The sequence below is a fragment of the Apis laboriosa genome, unplaced genomic scaffold (assembly GCF_014066325.1).
Source record: "Apis laboriosa isolate Shangri-la unplaced genomic scaffold, ASM1406632v1 scaffold112_cov148, whole genome shotgun sequence".
NCBI lineage: Eukaryota > Metazoa > Arthropoda > Insecta > Hymenoptera > Apidae > Apis > Apis laboriosa.
In genome coordinates this window covers 3,705,768-3,728,284 of record NW_025220865.1, presented here as the reverse complement: position 1 = coordinate 3,728,284, position 22,517 = coordinate 3,705,768, and the positions used below count along the sequence as shown (strand labels likewise).

At 27.2% G+C, this 22,517-nt stretch overlaps 2 protein-coding genes across 8 annotated transcripts in view; both read left to right on the top strand.

Annotated features, from left to right (window-relative positions):
- The first annotated feature begins 265 nt into the window (after positions 1-265).
- On the top strand, positions 266-1,488 carry LOC122713728 (transmembrane emp24 domain-containing protein-like). The gene is made up of 3 exons (XM_043934456.1): positions 266-467; positions 802-1,142; positions 1,247-1,488. Exons 1-3 carry the CDS (start codon positions 341-343, stop codon positions 1,394-1,396), a joined length of 618 nt encoding a protein of 205 aa, XP_043790391.1. The 5' UTR covers positions 266-340; the 3' UTR covers positions 1,397-1,488.
- Positions 1,489-7,199: 5,711 nt separating this feature from the next.
- The window catches only part of LOC122713452 (protein Wnt-5b-like), a 21,658-nt gene continuing 6,340 nt past the window's right edge, over positions 7,200-22,517 (top strand). Inside the window, exons 1-3 of one of the 7 annotated variants that reach the window (XM_043933953.1) lie at positions 8,783-9,427; positions 10,085-10,300; positions 19,422-19,506. In XM_043933953.1, coding sequence (XP_043789888.1) covers positions 19,427-19,506 — 80 coding nt within the window. In that variant the 5' untranslated portion in view covers positions 8,783-9,427; positions 10,085-10,300; positions 19,422-19,426. Of the gene's footprint in view, positions 7,729-8,782; positions 9,428-9,952; positions 10,301-18,714; positions 19,046-19,421; positions 19,507-22,517 lie in introns of those variants that run through there. The other 6 variants (XM_043933934.1, XM_043933944.1, XM_043933917.1 and 3 more) reach the window with 6 other exon arrangements.

Sequence of the window (22,517 nt, the reverse complement as noted above, 5' to 3'; positions counted from 1 at the left end):
TACACGTATATAAAAATAAAGAAGATTCAAATTATGTCACATATACATTATATATATCATTGTTAGTTATATAGATATATATTTATATTTTTATAACATAAATAAAATAATTTTTAACTAATATTTAAAGATATTATAATTTTTTACCTAGAAAATATTTAATTTTTTATTTTAATAATAAAATGTTTATTATAATAAGTAGGATTTATATCTAACTATATTATTAATTTTATGGCAGAATGCATACGTGGCGCTGTGGTAGCAACATGCCACTGTGAAGTGGCAGGAAAAAGAAAGAGCGTATGTCGTTTTTAATTGATTCATATTATAATTTAATAAAATGAGGTGGCTCATTTCTTGTTTATTTCTAATATTTTTGAGCTGTAGTGCAAATTGTTATTTCATTACTGTGGATGCACATGCCGAAGAATGTTTCTTTGAAACTGTGGAAGCAGGCATGAAAATGGGTTAGTTCTTTTGTACTTCTGTATATAATTGTATACATTAAAACATTAAATTAGAATTTTCTGAAATAAAATTTTGACATAAAATCGTTTTTACATTTCAACATTTACATTACATATATATAAATGTAATGTAAATGTTGAAATAATTATTCAATGTTTAAAATACCTACATTAAATAAAAGAATTTTGAATTAACAAAAAGTATATATATATAAAAGAATTTTGTTAGAATTATATATATATATATAAATTATTAATTTTATTTGTATAAAAATAAAAATACTAATTGGTTAACAGATAATTAAAGTTTTATATTTTATTTTTATATTTTTAGGTCTTACATTTGAAATAGCTGAAGGAGGATTTCTAGACATAGATGTAAAAATAATTGGTCCTGATGGAAAAATAATTTATCAAGGTGATCAAGAAAGTAGTGGTAAATATACATTTGCTACACATGTTCCTGGTGTTTATACTTATTGTTTTGGTAATCAAAAAAGTAGTATGACACCAAAAGTTGTAATGTTTAATATGGACATTGGTGAAAGTAAAAAACCTATTGAACAAACTTCTGATGGAAAAAGTGCTGATTCAAACCATAGCAAAATAGATGATATGATTAAAGAATTAAGTACAAGTTTATGGGGTGTGAAAAATGAGCAAGAATATATGCAGGTAATTTATTATGTTTTTTTATATAAATTATAATATAGATATATAATATAGATATATATAGATATATAATATAAATTAAATTAACATTATTTATTAATTTTTAGGTTAGAGATCGAAATCATAGAGCTATTAGTGAAAGCACAAATTCTCGTGTAGTTATGTGGGCATTTTTTGAAGCTATGGTTTTGGTTTGTATGACAATAGGACAAATTTTCTATTTAAAACGGTTTTTTGAAGTCAGAAGAGTTGTTTAATTAAAGATATATAATAAGATAATACATTGTACATTCACATTCATTGTACATTTTTTATGTGATTAAGTTATAATAGAATTAAAAAATTTCAACATTTTGAAGTAATTTCTTTCCTTAAATTTGATATAATTAAAATATGAACAAAATAATTTAAAAAATTTCTGATTAAAAAAATTAAAAATAAAAAAAATATATTTTTTATGATTTTAAGTATTTTAAAAATAATATTAAAAAAAAATTAAAATATTTTTTATATCATTATTAATTAAAAAATCATCTTATTTATAATTTAAAAAACATAATTTACAGAAGTATTTTTATTTAAAAAATATATATAGAAATTTTTTTATATTCAAATTGATAAAATATATTTGATAATTAAGTTTGATAATTGATAAACTATTTGTAATTATATAGAATTATCTGATACAATAAAAAAATATAAATTAATTGTTTCATATTTTTGTTAGATATATTTAAATATTGAATTTCATTTACATATATATGTTAATATTGCAATAATTTAGATATAATTTTAACAATAATAATTTTATTGACTTTAATATAAATTGAATTGAAAATAATAAATTGTGAATTTTAATATATCAATAGTACATATCTATATAAAAAAAAGAAATTATTATATTTAATATTATATTTAATTTTTAATTTACATATTATTATTAAAAATATTTCAAAATAAAAATTTTTATATTTATTTTATATTAAATGTAATTTTTATTTTTTATTGTTATTTATAAAATTAAGTCAAATAGCATTGATATATAAAAATAAAGAAATTTCTGAAGATTAAAATTAGTTTACTTATTTGCTTAGATATTTTTTTATTTTGTTTTTAATATGAATATAAAAATCATTAGCAACTATTGTTATTATCATTTTAAATTGAAATTTATATATATTTTATTAATAAATAATTTAAAAAAATAATTTAATAAAATTATAATTTATTAAATTAAAATTTAATAAAATAAATAATTTATACGTTTAAATGTTTAAGCAAAGTTTTTATTTGTTATATTGATAATTTATGAAGTAATTAATTAATAATTAAAAAAATATTAATGGGAAAATTATTTTAATTAAATAAATAATGATTAATTAAATAATTTTAATCTTATTATGAAAAGAAAAAGATTGTTTACTCAAACTTCTTTATATTGAAGTTCGATTATATGATTTACACTATTATTCCCAAATATCGCAAAAATCATAAAACCATTCATAGTGAAGGTCTATCTAGTCAGATAACTCGTCTGATTCGTGAAGCAAGCGTGAGAATAAATGAATGAAATAAGAAGGGTGGTAAGAGTACCCTTCTGGCATTCACCCTAGGGCACTTAAGTTAGAAAGACTCATTGTTCGCTCCTTCTCATTAGATGCCACCTAGCAGTTCCATCAACCCTACGTAGTAACAATACTGTGGATGCTTTTTTTCCTCCTCCTTGATCTGTAGCTGCAGGAAACACGAGCGGATTGCATGTCTCGGTGTCTGCTCTAATCCCGACTATGATTATACCGAAAGACAATACTTTCAGTATTTGAATAATTTGTATGAAATGTCAGAAATGAAATATTACTACTATTGAATTATTCATTCAAGTTAAAAAAATCAATAAAATTTTTTAATACGTCATTTTTATGTAATTATTTTTATGTAAAGTCGAAATTTTGAATATGTTTGATATAAATACTATTGCAAAAAAAAAAAAAAAAAAAAAAAGAAAAAATAAGCTAAGAGCTGTACTTATTTCTGTTTAATTAAGATATTTATGATAGATCAATTATAGGCATACGATTTACACTTTAGTCGATATATTTGATTATCCTGTCAGAGACCCTGCCATTGGATCTTATCATTTGCCTTCGTTATCGTTTATAATTGATTGGAATACTTTATGCATTGTTTAGGCTTGAATATCTAAAATTATCTATATTTATATCATATTTATACTACATCATATTGATAAATTAACACTAATTTGTATTTATAAAATATCATTATGCATAGTGCTAATCATATTATTATTATATACAAAAATAAACATTATGATAATTTATTATTATATAAGATTATAATTACTTTTTCACATAACGATTAAAATAAAATTTGACAAATTTTCTAAAAGAACTTTATAATTTTTATTTTTTAATTTGATTGATTGTTTCAATCATTAACTGCAACATTAATTTAAAATTACAATGTTAATCATCAGATTATCAATCAAATTGATAAATTTACTAAATTTATATTTTTGAGTTAAATTTTTATTATGCTTTCTTATCATAAGTTACATATGCATTTATTTTAAATTGTGTAAAAGTCGTTCGAGATTGTTGCGCGTGATGAATGATTGTGAATGATTATGTGTAATCTGTACAATATCGATATTGTTTATGATTTTTATTCATATCATTCAATCGGCACGTAATCAGAACTAAGAGTACTTACATATAACAGACGATATATGAGACGGTATATACGTAATATTGAGTTTGCTAACTGTGTGATTTGATCAGCGTTTCGCATAACACAGACTAGCATTGTAAATGTCGATGAAAAACGTAACATATGATCATAAATTCATCACCATTATAGCGCGATATGCGAACGAGGAAAACGTTTGATTATAAATGTTCCACGTGCAAATACGAATTACGAGTCATATATTTTATTTAATGAGTTTCCCTTTTTTTTTTTCGAGATATTTTATAAATGTTTATCTAATTGACAATTACAAATATTTTATCATTTCAAATATAAATTAGATATGGAATTTAAAGTGTGAGAATTTTTTTAATCTATTGAAAGTAGTTGTTAAGAAGAAAGAAGTTGAATATTTATTTAAATCAATCATTAATTGCAATATATTTCGTTATAATTATTATTTATTTTTTTTTTATATAGAAATTTATATCAATAAATATTATTAATAAATTCCGTATTATATTATATTATAAATATAATATACAAAAATAAAATTTTTCTATTTTTTTTTTAAATTGTATTTTTAATTATATATTTTTATAATAAAATTGATTTAATAAATAAATTAGGAAATTAAAATTGTAATTATATACGTATACGTTATATGTGATAATGTTATATTTTATTGTGCAAAATATTTTTGATTATATTTATTTTTTTTTTAAGATGCTATTATGTATATATTATATCAATATTTGAATATTTAATAATACTAAAAAATATCCATTTTCTAGATATTATTATGAGTTATTATAATTCTGTATTATATCTGCATAATTTTAATTATATAATTTTAATATTATAATTATAATTAGAAAGTACATACTAAAACGTGATATATAAATTGTTATAAGAATAATAAAATAATATTTTTAAAGTACAAATTTACTTACTACTGTCAAAATATGAATTACAATTATAATAACAAAATATATTTGTACAGTTTGAATTATTATAAGAATTTTTTTTAATTTAGTTAATTTTAATATATATCTTATGTATACATGTAAAAAAAAAAAAAAAAATTCAGTAATTTCACTAGAATCCAATTACTTGCACCTTTAGCTGGATCAGAGAAACTACTCTATAATTTAACGCTCTGGTTGGCACGTGTGTTCTTGACAAGAAATATGCAAATTTATTAGAGTAATTGCATGACTCTAACGAGGGGTCTTAAAGGTATAATTACCACTGTCCTATCAATGTCTGAATGAATTCGACTAGCTGGAAGAATTTGTAATATCAGGCACCCTATTCAAGTTATTCAATTGCGAAACTACCCTTTGCTAAATGTATTTTTTTAATAACTCCTTTATGTTAAATATTTTGTAAATTATATATTATCTAGAATTATTAATATTCTATAGAATATTAAATTATATATTCTATATAGAAATATAGAATAAAAAAACAAGAGATCAGAATTTTAAAAATAGATAGTATTTGTTAAATAAAAGAGACCTATTAATAATTTTTCAATTTTTAAGTTAAAATACATAGTTTATATAAAAAAAATGAATTATCATATCATTTCTTTTCATAAAAAAATTTTCTATATGTTTATATATGAAATAATTGAAAACATTGAAATGATAAATAAAATAAGAAAAAAAAGGAAAAAATGAAATTATAAATTATAGTATATGTACATTTTAAATGATATTTAAAAATAAAAATTCTATTAAAAAAAAAAGAATAAGTAATATTAATGATAACTTCAACAGTATCGAACAGTCGATTTAATTAATCGACTGTAATATATTTATTCTTCGATCGAAAAAAGAGATTCACAGGATAAGTTACTGGATTTATCGAGGATAGGAAGGATTTTGCCCGAAGCAGAAGAAAAAAAAATGCTACTAATTAAGAAGAGCGATTACACCTAACGGTATAATTAAGAGAAAAAAAGAGGAATTAGAGCCGATATTATAGCTAGTAAACGATTCTACCTGTAAAGATAGATTAATCGAACACGCAAGAAGCACAGCTTGTTTAACGAGACATAATATATTTATTTTTTTCTTGAATACTTTCTTTCGTTAGAATCAGAGACTGTGATAATTTTCGAAGCAAATATCTTGATATTTTATACTTCGCAAATTGTATACTTTTGATTGAATTAGTATGTAATATTAATTATAATATTAAAATCAGAAGAAAAAAATGTATTTTTAAGATAAAATGTATATATTTTACAGATAGAAAAAAATTGAAAACTATAAATATTACTTAAACATAATATATTAAAAAAATTTAAATTTGATAATAAATAATTAAAATCTATAAATAATTTTAACATTATTTTCACCATTTAAAATAATTACTATAAGAAAATCATTCTATTAATTTAAATATTTTCTATTAATTTAAATACTTTAATATAAATATGTTTTATAAAAAAATATTTGATAAATTATTATTAATTATTAAGTATGAATCCCAATGCTTTAATGTGTTTAAAAAATAGTTAAATTATTTTTTATAGAACATTTTTTCCATTTCAATATTAATTCAATAACAATAGATAGGAAAGCACAAGAATAAACCTATTCAATTACCCGAACAGAGCGTGTTTACATGTAAAACAAGTGGTTTATCGTGTTCATCGATGTGAGTAAGAGTTCTGCCTTTCTTACTAATGACCCAACTTCATTCCGAAGGGAGTCTACCTTTAAAGGCGATAATTGTATCCACATTCTTTTTCCGCAGAAAGTTAAACATTCTATCGTATCGTCGAAAGTTAAATATTTTAACTATCGTGATATATGTTCACATACAAAGAATTATTTTGTTACATTTAGTATGTTTGTTTAAATTTGTTAATAATAAATAAAAAATAAAAATTTTAAATAAATATAATGTTAAAAATATATAAAACATATTATATATAAATATAATGTTAAACAATATATATATAATAAAAATAATAATTTTTAATTTTTTCTAATTTAAATAATGAATATTGATAATATGTCTTATTGTTTGCTTATGAAAGTTTTATTTACATACCATTCATGTACCATATTTCTTTTTAATTGCTTTCTATGATTGCTTTCTTGAATATTTTCATAATTTGTTTCTTAACACATTTCTTCAGACAAAAATTTGTATATACATTGTATGTATTTGTATAAGAATAAAGTAATAAAGAAAAGAATACAAATAATATAATAAAATGTTTCTTCCATTCGTTTATTTTACTATAAAGCTGCATTTAATTTTCAAACTATATTTTTATAATCATTAATTATACTTATATGAATAATTATCTGAATAATAATCGAAAATAGAAAGTTTTATGTTTTTAATTTAAATAAAAAAAATTGCTATTTCTTAAATTCTCTGCATTTAATACATACACGTATATTTCTAAAACAAGTTTTTCAATTCATTGTTATTAACCTATGTTCGTTTTTCAGCGAGAGTGTTCCACTTCGAACTCCTAAAAAGAAAAGAATCTTTGTTGGAGAAGAAGAATCATGAAACAACCCCTTTGCCTCTCCAGAATCGCTCGAAGGATATAGAAGGAAAGGGGAAGGAGAGAAGTCGAATCGAAATCCTTCTCTTGGTCCTTCGCGAAAAGAAGGGTTGCATTCGGGCAAAGAAAAAAAGAGCTGCTAATTGACACGAGCGATTGCACGTAACGGTATAATTAGAGAGAAGAATACGGAGCCTGGACCGGTGCACCGATGAACCAATGAACCGGCCAGAAAGAAGCAAGAGAGGGGAAGGAGAGAAACAGAAAGGCAAAGGGAAGCAGGGGAGAGAAGCAGCCGGCAAGTTCTGTTGAGGGTAGTGATGGGCATTCAGTTTCTGCTATATCGTAAGTTTTCAAACAATTTATACTAACTATGTAATCTAATAAATAATTACCAAACTGTTTACATCTCTCTTCCTTACTTTTTAAACGAATTTGCTAAAGCATCTTTGTAACAAAACTTTAAGAATTGATTACTTTAATAATTAAAATGAAATTATAATATGTTGATAGTATTAATTTATATATATATTTTACCATTTTTTTATATTTTATCATTTTTAAATAAATTAATTAATAATTCGAGAATTCTGGAAAAAAATTAATTATTATAAAATATGAACATTATCTTAAATTTTAACATTATCTTAATTTATGTTTATAATAATTCATAAAAACGTAATTTGAAATGTATTACGTACGAATTAATAGATTAAAAAATATGAAAAATATTTATAACCTGCAAAAATATTTTTACATTTTTAAAAGTTATTACATGTTATTTTATTATCGTAATATAATTTTATTATTTTTAATTTGCAAAGAATTAATAAATTTAAATTATATTTTATAAATTTATCTTTTTAATTTATATTTAATATACTTACATGCAATAGTCAATAAGATCAATTTTTTCATACTTATATATTATATAAAAATATTAACTTAAATTATTAATTGAAATATTTAATCAAAACGATAAATTAAAATTAAAAATAGTGTAAAAAAGAAAAGGAAGCCTTAAAAGAAAAAGAAATCAAAAAATCTTGAAAAAACTTATTAAATAAACGGAGTTTATATAGATCAATCTCGAAGAAAAAATTGTCTTAACTGAACTGATCTACTAGTCACAATCGATTAGTGACATGTATCGATTTGTCATAGTTTCGATAGATGTCTCGCGAAACTCGTTCGATTATTATTCCAACGGACGATTATTTCATTATTTCGATAATAATATAAGGATGTTTTCGATATCGATAGAATTCGAACTGAATTCGTGGTGCCTTAAGGCCATCACTAGTCGAGGGGGTCTCCCTCTTTGGGAGTACGAGCAGGAGAGACCGATCCCGTGGTGTACAGGAGAGACAAGGGAACGGGAGAGAACGAAACGTACCATGGTCTCATGGATTCTGCCTGCACTCTGCGACCATTCCGCAGTAACACGTCGTCCAAGTCGGTTTCGCAGCGTTCCCTGGACCTAGCCTCTTGCCACGAGGCATCACTCATCCTCGAGATGCTCAAAGAACTGATTTATCGAGGGACCAATTTCTTTTAGTGATCCTCTTCTTCTCTGGATAAACTTTATCCTTCAAATGATTTTGATTTCTTGAAAAGTCTCTCGATCGGTGGAATTTCACGTGCCAAATATGGTTAGGATTCCTTGAACTCTTTGGTTTCGAGGTGGTGAACGGTGAACAGGATAACTTTAACAAGTTTCGCGTCAAAGGATATCGTGGCCGGCGATTCTCGAAACATTCGAGATAAAAGTCATTGGCTCTTAGGAATCAATTGTGTTTCGGTTGTTCCGATGACGTTTCGTTTTTCGAATCTAAAAAGATGAAAGATTATGAAGAAGGTCGAGAGGATTTTATCATGGTGAACAACGATGCTTGTCGTAAACGCCTCGAGGAGCGGAAGTGACAAGAATCTTTTGGTGTTTGAAGAGTTCACGGAATGATTGAGAATTAAAATGTGTTTACCCATTGGTGTTTCGAGTGACTGCTTTGGCTGACACTTCCGCGACCGGTTGTTCGACAAACAGGTGATCGCCGTTTCGTTTTGATTGACTTATTCCTTTTCTTTATTTATCAACGGTTGCATCTTGATTTTAAATCAGTGTCATTATTCGATAGAGATTTGTAATGTTTCTGATAAAAAGAAACATAATTAATAAATCAATACGAATTAACATAATAATCAAAATATTTTTGAATAAAATTTTTGATAAAAATGTTCACATTATAGAATTATTTTCGTACGTCATAAATTTTATAAATTTTGTGCTTTTAAATTTTATTTTAAAAGTTTAAAACTCATTTGAAACTTCATTGGTTTATTTATACATTTATTGAAATTTTAAATTTATTTATATTTTATTATTAAAACAGTTTTATTTGTTTTTCTTTATGTTACAATTATTTTCTCATTTATGTGTATTAAAGAAAAAATTCGATTCCAAAGTTTAATTTTTAATCTAGATTTTACAATTTCTTATTTTATAAAATAACACAAAAGTAAAGTTAATTTAAACTATCGCTGATGATATTTTATAATAGTTTTTTTATAACGAAAAATTATATAAAAAGCAACCCGTATACAAGAAAAGGAAATATGAAAAGAAAAGTTTGTTAGTAGGAAAGAATTTTTTTTCATTTATTATCTCATTTATTTGTGAAAATCAAGTGTTTCGATGTTTAAGATGAGATATGAGTTACGTCGTGTGAAAAATGATCGATTTCCCGCGAAATATCGGAAATTTGAAGAACGATACGATGGAAATGATCCAACACGGATTGTGTTATCGATATTAATTCAAAAGTAAAGTGGTTCTCTCCGATAAAAAGTGGAAAAGTGGTCAATCTTGTCCAGAGCAATAATTAACTCGTCTTTAACGACTTTGGATACACCCGGTTCGGTGAGTAATCGTTTAATCGGTTTAATGGGCCATAATAATTAACTATCGATAATATAACCTTGCCTTAGTTATTAACGTATTAATATTGTAATTAGAAATAAGAGTCGATAGTAGGTATTATAAATATATGAAAAGGCAATTTAAAAAGGTTATGTATCGAAATATATATTCTTAGAGAATGTTGAAGATCTTCGTCATTGAACTCGAATTTATATATATATATAGGGATGTCCCAGTTTTCTTCTCATCACTTTATATAATATTATGATATTTTTGAATATAAATAAAAAAAATATGTCATATAAATATAAATCTTTTAAAAAATTTATTAAAAAATTATGATAAGAATACAAAAAAATGAGAATAATAACTTTTCGAGATTAATTGGGCTTGCGCCATTAAACTTTTTATGTCTAGGGAATTTTGGAAGAATAGGTTACATCAAACAATAATTAATACTAATATCAAAAATTAAATAATTAATTTATTGAAATAAAATGAAATCAAGTTGAACATCATAGAATAATAAATTCCAAAAAATTTTATTTTAATCGTTGTCAATCTTGAAAGATAATTTAAGTTTTTTAAATATTTTTTTTTATGTATAACATTTAAATTTATCAATTTTATTCATAAATTAAATTTTCTTTTTTTAATTTTTGTTTAAATTAATTCGAAATTAATAAAATATAATAATTCGAAAATAAATATTTCTATAAATAAAAAGAAAAAAAATTTGAATGACAAAATGAATATGATAGAAACATTCATATTCTTCATTGATAAATTGATACTTGTATCAGTTCATATCGAATCGTAACTCAAAACAATTTATTCCGAGTTCACAATGTTCCCGTTGAATTTTAAATGAACACTCTTATCGAAACTAATAAAAATGCAACTGCTCTGTCTGGTTTCGTTCACATCGCATAATAGAGAAATGTGCTTTAAACAATAAAACATTTGACGGATTAATTATATTAGTTCTCAGATTTATTGATGTTATTCGTATAATCTTTAAGAAAAAATGCACTTATGTATATTTAATTGATAATTTTTATTTGATATATTAATGAGAAAAAGATATAAATCTTAAATGCATAATGTTGCAATCGTAATTCGATAATCACTAAGTTAAGTTGTTATAAAAATTTTTTAAAATTTTATTAAGAAAATTTCAAATAATCAAATATTGTTGCTTTTGTTGATATTATTGACTTGCTCTTATTTCATTATGCACGTGATTATGAATGAGGTAATATTAATGGAATATTATATTTTGAATATTTATTAATTTAACTTTGTATGTTTTCTAATTATATTTGCCAAATATTTTTTTACTCTTATAACTATTTTTAGTAGTCTTTTTTTTTATTCTTGATTATAAAATATTTTTAATTCCAAAGATAAAATAATTAAAAAAATCGAAATTACTATTTTTGTTTAGTATTATTTTACAGTCTAAGATTAGGAAGAAAATTTTTCAATCGTCTTTTTTTGGATAATGATTTAAGAAGAACTTTTACGTGAATTGATCGCATCGAATTATTTAATATTCAGTTATAGGATTTCGTTAACAAAGCAATGCATACAATGGCGTTTGACATCGATAAAACATAGCCATTAAGGTAAGCTTTCATTAACGTGATGAAGAGAAACGCGACGTAACATAAAACATCGATCGATCGATCGATGAACGTTCGCGTCGCTGACCCACGACTTCCTTTCGATCGCCGCATCAATGATTTACGAGACTCGAGGCAGATTAATTGCCGTACATTTTTAACGAGGCTCGATGCTTCTGAACCGATGATTGTCCGCTTTTATCGCGCTCCTGCATCCACCTTGCCATTATCCTATATCGAACATTTTTAATTTCAAGCTTTTTTTTGTTTTCATGAATTTTCCTACTTTTTGAAGATCTTTTGAAAATTTGTAAAATTTGAATTATAGCAATGTATTTTAATAATTTAGTTAGAAAATATGATAAATAAAATTGTCATTGTCAAAATGCTAATTCGAAAAGAGGTAATTTTAAATAAAAAGATAGAAAAACGAAATTATAAATATTTGAATATGGGAATAGATTTTGACAATTTTTTCATTTTTATTATTATAATACAATTTTTTTTTTTATAACTCTTTTAAATCTTCTGAAAATTTTTTAGAATTTAAATTTCTATAATAGTATCGTGTATCACAATAATTTTGCTTGTCAGGAAAATGATGATATAATCTGAAAAAGTGAAACGAAATTATGAATTTTTAAATAAGTAAATTTTGAAAAATTCTTCGTGTAAATGCATCATCAAAATTAAATTCAATTTATTTAATTCAATAAGCATGCATATCAATTTACCATTTCCATAATGGTAATCGTTCGTTACATTACATATAATTAAACACGAAAGTAGCCATCTGACTGAGAGACATAATTTTACTGTCGATAAACCTACTGAAATCCTATAATACCCGTATCATCGTTCAGGTAACATTCAATGCGATAGCAGAGGTAATACGGCGTAAATTATGAATACTCTGTGATTATTTCGCTTATCAAATTTTATAATAATTTTCCAAAATCCTATCAAAAAAATTTCGTAAATTTCACATCAAAATTATTTATTTCATATAATTCTTCTAACACTTTAATATTTTTATTTATTATTATTATTATATATATTTTTATACGATTTATTCTCTTTCTAGATTTTTTTGATCTTTCCGGATATAAATTTTCTTTCATTCGTTTTCTTTTTACTAATTTTTTTACGAAGCTAAAATTTCTTATACATTTTAGAAATTTTTTTAAAATCTCGAAAATATAAATTTTTTTCGCTTAACAAATAAGATCAACAGCTTAATCTTATCTATCCTCCATCATCCCCTTTCTTTCCGTCAAATTTCTCCTTTTTTTTTTTTTTTTTTAATCCATTCAACTCTTTATCATTTCCTCTCTTCTTCTTTCCTTTCCTGCATGTTTACAATTTCTTTAACTTTCTCTTTATCCCCTACCACCATCGCATTTCTTTTACTTCTTTTTCCTTCCCACCCCGCTACTCCTCAACTTGAGAGAATCCTCCGCACGCATTCCTTTCTCTCTTCTCTCGAGTCTACAAGCCCCGAGTAAGCACGCTCTCGTTTTCTCGCATGCACGCGTACCATGAATGTGGTGTCGCTCCCCGTATCGTCCCTATCCCCCAGCAACTTCGTTAAGAGGACTCGAGCCGCGTTCTGCTCCTCCGTGAAAATCCCATGCCCCGGCTCGTCGCGAACAGGTTGATTCAACAACGCGCACCTTTTCCCTGCCTGGAAAACAACGATCCGCTCTCTTACCTGGGTGTAAAGTGGTCTGGGTATTTATGGATGTTTAAGAACGCGAAATAATGGCCCCGAGATAAAAATACTTACACGATTGCGTATCGTTTCGAACGGGGCACGGTCGAACGATACGCCACGAAGATATATGTACTCGCGTGTATTTTATTCCGCAAGTAATTCGAAAGCGTTCGATGTCACATAAATCTTGCGTCGCGATCTGGAAAGATTAGTTACAGATGTATGGTTTGGAAATGCGGATAGATGTGTTCTATACGTGTCCTCAATTCATAAGTATTAAGACATAATATTAGAAAATGGGATAAAATTCAGTCAACTTTTATGTTTGTTTTTCCACGAATATTTAAAATTGTTAATTTCTTTACTAATGCTTGTTTAATTATAATCTATAATTATAACCTAACCTTTAATTATAACCTCAAAGTTGGCAGAAATCTTGGCATTTATGAACGAAAGATTCAGAAAAAAAAGTTTGATTCCAACGATATGCATTATTTTTGACCTAATTGTCTCGTATTCTAAGGGTTAACACATCATTGATCGACCACAAATGATTGAATCCACCGGTGCGGATCACTTTTAACTTAACCATTTCAGTATTGCGAGTCCCATACTGTAAGGGTTAACGCATTGTTAACTGACCATAGATGATTGAATCTATTGGCATGGGTCACTTTTGACCTAGTCATTGTTCTGCATGTTCGGTACTCTAAAGGTTAACACATTGTTAACTGACTAAGAATATTTATGTTTGCTCGTATGCGATTATTAAAGTACAATTTTTTTTAAATTATTATTATTCGATTATTTATATCGTATACACATATACTGATATTCTTTAACAGAGAGATATGAACTACGTCGTGAAACATGTTAGATACGACATCTCCTTTTTAGCAAAACTGGTAATAAAGTTAATGGTTTAAGTATGAGAAATATCTTGGATGTGTTTTATAGATAATACAAACAAGGAATGCGAGATAAAGTTGATTTATGTAAAATACAAAATCGCTGTGACGTTTCTTAAATTGATATCGTCGATTATTATTAAAATTATATCACAGATATTGTCTAAATCATTATGATTTTATGTAATTTTGAACTTTCTTTTTGAAAAGAATTTAAGAATTTCATAGCTTTTTGTCATTTTTTTTTTATGCAAAGAAATAGAAAATATTTTGGCATATTTAATTTTTATTCAATAGATTTTAATTCTTTTTAATATACATATTTATTTGTTACATGTATTATTATAAAAAAATTATTATAAATATACTTATAATTATAATTGTATACTTTTTGAATTGAAATTAGAAAAATTATTTATTTTGTTGATTCATTTATTCATTTTTCAATTTATTCTTTCATTTTGAGACAATCAATTTCATTAAATAATCAATATACTTAGAAACATATTATTATAAAATACATCTTTATTATAAAATATCTTTCTCAAAGCTTTATACAATACAAAATTGTTTAATATCTTGATTCTAACGGGTGTGATATATTTGCAGCAAATTCAACTTTATATATTTGAAATGCTTGCGTAATTACGAGTCTAACAGGAATTAAACTGCTATGTTAATGCTTTCCTGTCCGCTTTTATCAATTCTTGGCTTTCTTCTTTCTCTACACTGGAATATCCGTGGCTAGCGAACGTGTGTACCGCAGAATTTCAGTGAGTTTATCGGCAGCGAAGTTACGATAATGTTTTCTGGTCAGGTGGAAGCAGACCGCTTTGCGCTTCTCTACAAGGCCAACAACAGTAGTAAAATAATGAAATTATATTTAACATTTTACATCAGTTTTCTTTTTATTTATTTGTATCAAATAATGTTTAAATAAAAATTTATTAAGTTGATGCATGATGAAATATTTTTCAATGTTTGAATTCGACGGAATAATATTATTTAAATTATATTGTTTTGTCATTAATGATGATCAATCACATTATAAAAGAAATTTATCATAAATATATTTATATAATAAAAATATTATATAATAAAAATATTAAAATTTGATTATTGGTTATTATGAATAATCAAATTATTAAAAATTTGATATTTGAAAAATATACAGATATTGTCGTAAAATTAAGTAGTAATTAAATTAAAAAAATTTTTAAATTCAATTTTCTCAAAATTTCAATTATTAAACTCTTTGTATCCTTGACGAAATATTTTACAACGCGAGAACAGAAACAAAGAAAACAGAAATAAAGAAAAATTTATTTTTAAAAATAAAAATATATTCTAGCATCAATGATTTCTTTGAACGATATCAGTTTTTTAATGAAAAGATACACGAGATATCTCGCTTAAAGCATCATACAAACGACATTATATCGCGAGATAATTTCATAGATGCGAAAGGGTTGAACAATTTTATTCGATATTTTCAATTCCATGTAGAATTGCTTCATGTTTTTCCACGTAGAATTATCTTATTCTCGATTGTATCATTCATCGCGGAACGTCCTGCATAAGTAAATAGAGAAATAACTAGATAAGTTATCAAAATAAATTTATATTCATATAATGCGTTAAAAGCTTTTACTCATAAAATTGTTAATTTAATCATCGAAGAAATCTTGAATACCTTTCAAGAATTCAATAAAACCTAAAATATCGTTTATTCAGAAAATTGTTTCGCCATTATCTATGTAAAAATCTGAAAACAATAATTCAAAAATTTAAAAAATTATAATATTATAATTTTGAAATAATAAATTTGATAAATTTAGAAAATGATTAATCAATTATTGCAAGAATCAAACAAATAATACAAATAATCAGAAATTTTTTTACTTTAAAATATCGATAGGAAAAGAATTAAAGAAAAAGGATTAAAAATAAAAAAGAAAAAAGACAAACAATGTATTAAACATCAAATAATCGAAAAAAATAAACAATAAAATGAAATAAACATTGTTACTCCATGCTAGAATAAAACTTTTTTATTAGCAAGATTAACAAAATGGCAATGTCATCACAATAGAAGGCGCGCTCTCTAGGCGACAATTGAAATTACAATGTTCCCATGATGTTAAGGATTTTTACTTAATTCATCATTACGAGTTAGAGAATTCTTGAAACTTAAAAAATCTTTTTCTTTGTTTCGATGCCATCTCGTGTGCGCTTTTAATATTAGATCAACGATCTCTTTACGATCGTTATAGCCAACGTGGTACCATCCAGCTGCGCAAGGATCAACGATCACCGACGAGAGGACCCAACTCCATTCAGCAACAAATGTAGCGGTGCTTGCACTACCGCCGGTCATGTCTTGTTCAACACGCCAGCGAGATACTTTATTGCTGATAATTCGAGGCTGGTCCCGCGAGAGACGTGGTGAAGTACGCCATTTACATTCCTGTCGTGATCACAAATGCATTTTATACACCGGCTAATATTCTGCCCGATCGCGTGGGCTAGATAGACGGGGATATACTGGGTGCTTCAAGTATACTAGGAAGTTTGACACGTTCAACTTGTACGTCTTAAATCTGAATTGACTCATGTACTTACACATATATATATACACTATACACTGGATGAAGAAGAAGATAAAGAGACAAAATATTTTTCTTTATATTATAAAAAAGTTGTTTTTTATAATATTCTTTAATATTTTTATTAATTTTATTAATTGCTTTTATCCGAATTGTTAAAATTTAATTCGTAAAAATTTCAAGAATTAATTAGTTTTTTTTTTCCATATATATTTCGGATATATTTCAATTTCGGTAAATCTAAAAATCACTAGGAAAATTTATTTAATATCATATAATATCACTAGGAAAATGTTACATAACCTTAACCTTCATACGTATAATATTACTTGTACGTCATACATAAAAATAAAAATTTATAAACGATATAACAAATTTTATTAACACGACACTGTTATAAATGCTATTTAAAATTTGTGCTACTAAATAATCTATGTATATACAAATTCTCTTCACGCATAAAGGATATTACATTTAGATTTTTAGCTTTTTCTCTAAGATAATTTGCCAACATTATTTCGCAATTGATGACAGGATACCATGTACTTTTAAAAAGCTCCCGTTCGCGAGCATGTTTAATTTGTTTCACGATCGTTCCACTAAAATTATAGCAAGCCGGGATCAAAAGTTACTAAATTTACGACTCGTTACTCCAACGGTCAGCATATATTAACTAGTCGCAGCGGGCAACTCTGAAGCGCAACAGCCACCCGTCGTGGCCGAGCAAGGTGTAATGCAAGAATCGATGCGCCATAATCGAGCCCAGTGCTTTTTGATTTAACAGCGCACCGTCCCCTTAATGAACGACGCGCCTCCTTTCGCCTCTTTTAAAAACCAGTAGCGGAACTTTTTGAGCCGCGATCGGGTTACCCAAGATCGTTCACTCGGCGAACAAGAGCCGGGGAAATTTTTTTATTGTGATACTCCCGTCATCGATTACCAAGGCCGGCGATATAACGCGATTATTCCAAAACGAGATCGTGGTTATTTGATTTGAATAACAATGTTTTGCATCTTGAAGATAAATAGAGAGATTAATAAATTTTGAATATTGCAGAGAGAGAGAGAAAGAGAGAGAAAGAAAAGTTGATATTAACAACTCTTAGTAAAAAAAATACTAACAACTTTAAGTAAAAAAATAACTAGTAAATGTTATTCGTAACTATTACAATTGATCCGCTATAACCTCAACCATTCGATGTCACCATTTAAGATTTGTGGTTATGCTTTGAATAATACATTATTGAAATAACTTTATTCTTAACCTCAACTATATTGACTATAAGATAAGATAAGGAGAAAAATTCGAACGATCGTTAATCCTCGGAATAGGATTGTCCAAATCTATTTAATTAGCGTTATCATCGACTGTTAAATCGTCTAAGTTTAATCAAAAAAAATGACCACGATTAAACCACGAGGATTAATTCGAATGTTGAAGGTTCTATTCTTATCTCCTTTTTCTGTGAATCAGAATAAATTGTATAGTTCAAATCAATAATAGGTGTCTCCCAACATTCAATTAAGAGTGGCATATCTGTATTGCAATCAAGACGAGGATCCAATCATAAATACAATATTGTCGTTATACTTCTACTCATCAGCACAGGCACAGTTCTCGTGTCGCTGTAGCGTAACAGTGGAAAATGAAAAGTTATAGTCGTTTACCGGTCGTAACTCAAGCCTGTAGTTTCTGTTAACCAGTCGCCGTGCAGCTCGAATCCCCAGAATCCCGTGTGCAAGAAACCGAGAGGGACTCTCGGCGAGTCGCTTCAAGGAGCAAGCAAGGTGTAATGTCGAATCGATGTACCATAATCGTCCGGACTTAGGTGTCTTTCGTTCCAAGTCTACGGCGTGCTTGCAACCCACGGAACTGGTATACACATATTATAGTACGCGTGCTCATGTACTCATTTCGTATACCGGGTGAGGCACTCGATGCTTATCGTTTCGATTATTTTTCTCTGGTGAAATGGATTTTCAGAGTTCTTCGTGATTCCCCGAGATACGAGATACGGGAAAAATGTGAGAATTATTTACTCACTTATTTATTTCGAATGATGGATTTTTAAAACTTTGACATCACGTTTTCCTTTTGCATTTTTCTTATGCATAATTGTAATATTTGAAATATACAAATATTCCCTTCTGTAATTCCTTTTAAACTTTCGTTTCGATCGTTTATATTTATATTTAAAATTTAATCGATAAAAATGATGACGAGACGATTTGACGCATAATATTTACAAGATCGAAATTACTTTGCAGGCAAGATGGCGGCCTGCAGCGGCTTACTCATTATTCTGCGATTACTTCTCATCGCCGTGGCGTCGACCGTGCCAGGAACATGGATGTGAGTATTCATTTCCCCTTAAAATTACCAACATGTTAAAATTAAGTTTCCTATATATAGGTAAGTATAAAAATTCCACCTAAGGGAATAATTCCGCGTGAAATTCTGTATCCCACGGAAAATTACCTAATTACTCTCGGGTGTTATCTTCAGGAGAAACAAATCGAATGGACACGGCCAGCCTATCAAACGACGATAATCGATAAATTAATATGTCGCGAGGAGAAAGGCCTCGATTCTTTACCCTCATCAAATTCCAGCAAAAATTGCCCACGCAACAACTGCCGTAATTTATAGCTCTTTGTACATACACCGAGACGAAATCACGTCGTGGGAACGCGATCGAAGGATTTTTCATACCGTTCCATTCCTCTTTCCCGGCCATATCCCCGCCAACGGTGTGTCTAATTTCTGAATCGAGCCTAGTCGCCCCTAAATTCCACCCTTGCACGCCCATGACAAATCACTGAATGGTCCCGAGATCGGGATACGAGTTTTTCATCGAAATGGAATTTCCCTTCTATGCCCTTTTATGCCCTGCAATCGTTTTAGAAAAATCATCGAGGTGATCTGATCTGATCAACGTTCGCCTCTCTTTGAATCTTTTTTTCTAAATTTCTTCTTTTATTCTTCTATTTTTTAATCATAGATTATGGAAAGTTTATTATAAGATATTTATCAGTTAACTAGATCCAAGCACACATGAGATGTGGAATAATGATAAAAAATTGTTTTGGAAAATATGTGTCGTCCAAGTAAATTTAATATTGAAAATTAATTTTTTTCTAAATTTCTTCTTTTATTCTTTAATTATAGATTATGGAAAGTTTATTATAAGATATTTATCAGTTAACTAGATCCAAGCACACATGAGATGTGGAATAATGATAAAAAATTATTTTGGAAAATAAAGTGTCGTCCAAGTAAATTTAATATTGAAAATTAATTTTTTTCTAAATTTCTTCTTTTATTCTTTAATTATAGATTATGGAAAGCTTATTATAAGATATTTATCAGTTAACTAGATCCAAGCACACATGAGATGTGGAATAATGATAAAAAATTGTTTTGGAAAATAAAGTGTCGTCCAAGTAAATTTAATATTGAAAATTAATTTTTTTGTAAATTTCTTCTTAGTTCTATTCTTTAATCATAGATTATGGAAAGTTTATTTTAAGATATTTATCAGTTAACTAGATCCAAGCACACATGAGATGTGGAATAATGATAAAAAATTATTTTGGAAAATAAAGTGTCGTCCAAGTAAATTTAATATTGAAAATTAATTTACTAAAAAAATATTGGAATTAAATGAACACTTTTAATCACTGATGGATGTAATCTCTAGTATTGCAGCTTCTCATTTTCAAAAAAATAATGGTAATAGATTTTGATCGATGATAAATGATCATTGGCCCCATCCAGTCATTACAGCGGCCTTCTTCTTCTTCTTCTAAATCCCTTTGCCCAACCGATCGTGAAAATGCCTAATCACATGGGCGGGACTCAAAGGATCTCCATAAAAGTTAATCCTTCTTATATGGGCTTAACTTGAGAACCCGATGGATTTAATCTCGCTCCCTTAATTTTATCTTTACCACGGTCTAATTAGATCTGAATTTTTAAACGATCCTCCAAAAAGCTTTTAATAAATATACATTTCCAAATCCAGGTTATGTACGTTATACAGATAACATTCGAACAACAATCTTGCTTCTTAGCTTGGAAAATTAAAAATCAAAGCCATGTTTCCTGTCTGCTCTAATCCTTTGCCACGAAACATTAACATTATACGAATTATATAATTTTGAAACAATTGGATGTTCAATTTTGATCTTTATATTTTTTAATAAACTGATTAATTGATGAATTAATTATAAATATGTATCATTATTCTGCAATTACTTCTCATCGCCATGGCGTCAACCGTGCCAGGAACATGGATGTGAGTATTCATTTCCCCTTAAAATTACCAACATCTTAAAATTAAATTTCTTATATATCCCTAGATACGTTAAAAATTCTAAGGGAACAATTCCTCGTGAAATTCTGTACGAGTTTTCCATCGAAATGGAATTTCCCTTTTATATTCTTTTATGCAATCGTTTTCTCTTTTTTTTGTGAATTTTTTCTTCTATTCTTTAATTTATTTTTTTTAATTTCTTCATTCGTAAAGTGTAAAAATTTAAAACGAATGTGAGAGATCGTAATATATTAGAACGAAATTCTTCATAGACGATCGATTTCGTTCCCAAGCAAAATATTATCAATTATTAATAATCGGCTATTGATAAGCGTTATATTTAAAATTAACGATGCGAACTTATGATCGGGAGTGTACACTGCTTTAACAAGAATTCTAGCATGAATATATCGTTCCATTCACTGCATACGATACACTTAAATCAACCGGCGAGCCGAGATTTTACAAAAGCAAATTAATTACACACGTGCCCGGGACGCGATATACCGTAACTTGTGCAAAGTCGTCGTTGTGTCCACGCACGATAAAGCAATTTTCTCGAAAAAATTCCACGTTACTCTCTCGCTTAATCTACGCCCCGGTATCTACGTAACAACCCCTTAAGTCAAGACTAAGAGCCGGCATCCAGATTAGATTCCGGATCCAGGCGCCGATCGCACGTGTGTTTAAGTCGACGAACGAATTGATTCACACCAGGCCATTTCCAGGCAACATTATTTCTCCCATGAATCGGGGCGATATCGAAACGTATGGATTAAAGGGTTGTCCCCGCGTGATGTTTCTCTCTCTCCCATATCAGAGTGGAGAGTGTGGCATCATTGCCGTTGGCCGCGTTGCTTCACTTTTCTACACTAAACTAAACGTCGGTGTAATGGAACAGGATACAGAATAAAAATGGAAATGATTCTCGAATTATTATTTTCGAAGCGAATAATCGATCCGATCGAATCGTGAGAAATAACTTCTGATTAATTTTTTTTCCCGTTGGTTGGAGAGAGAGAGAGAGAGAGAGAGAGAGAGAGAGAGA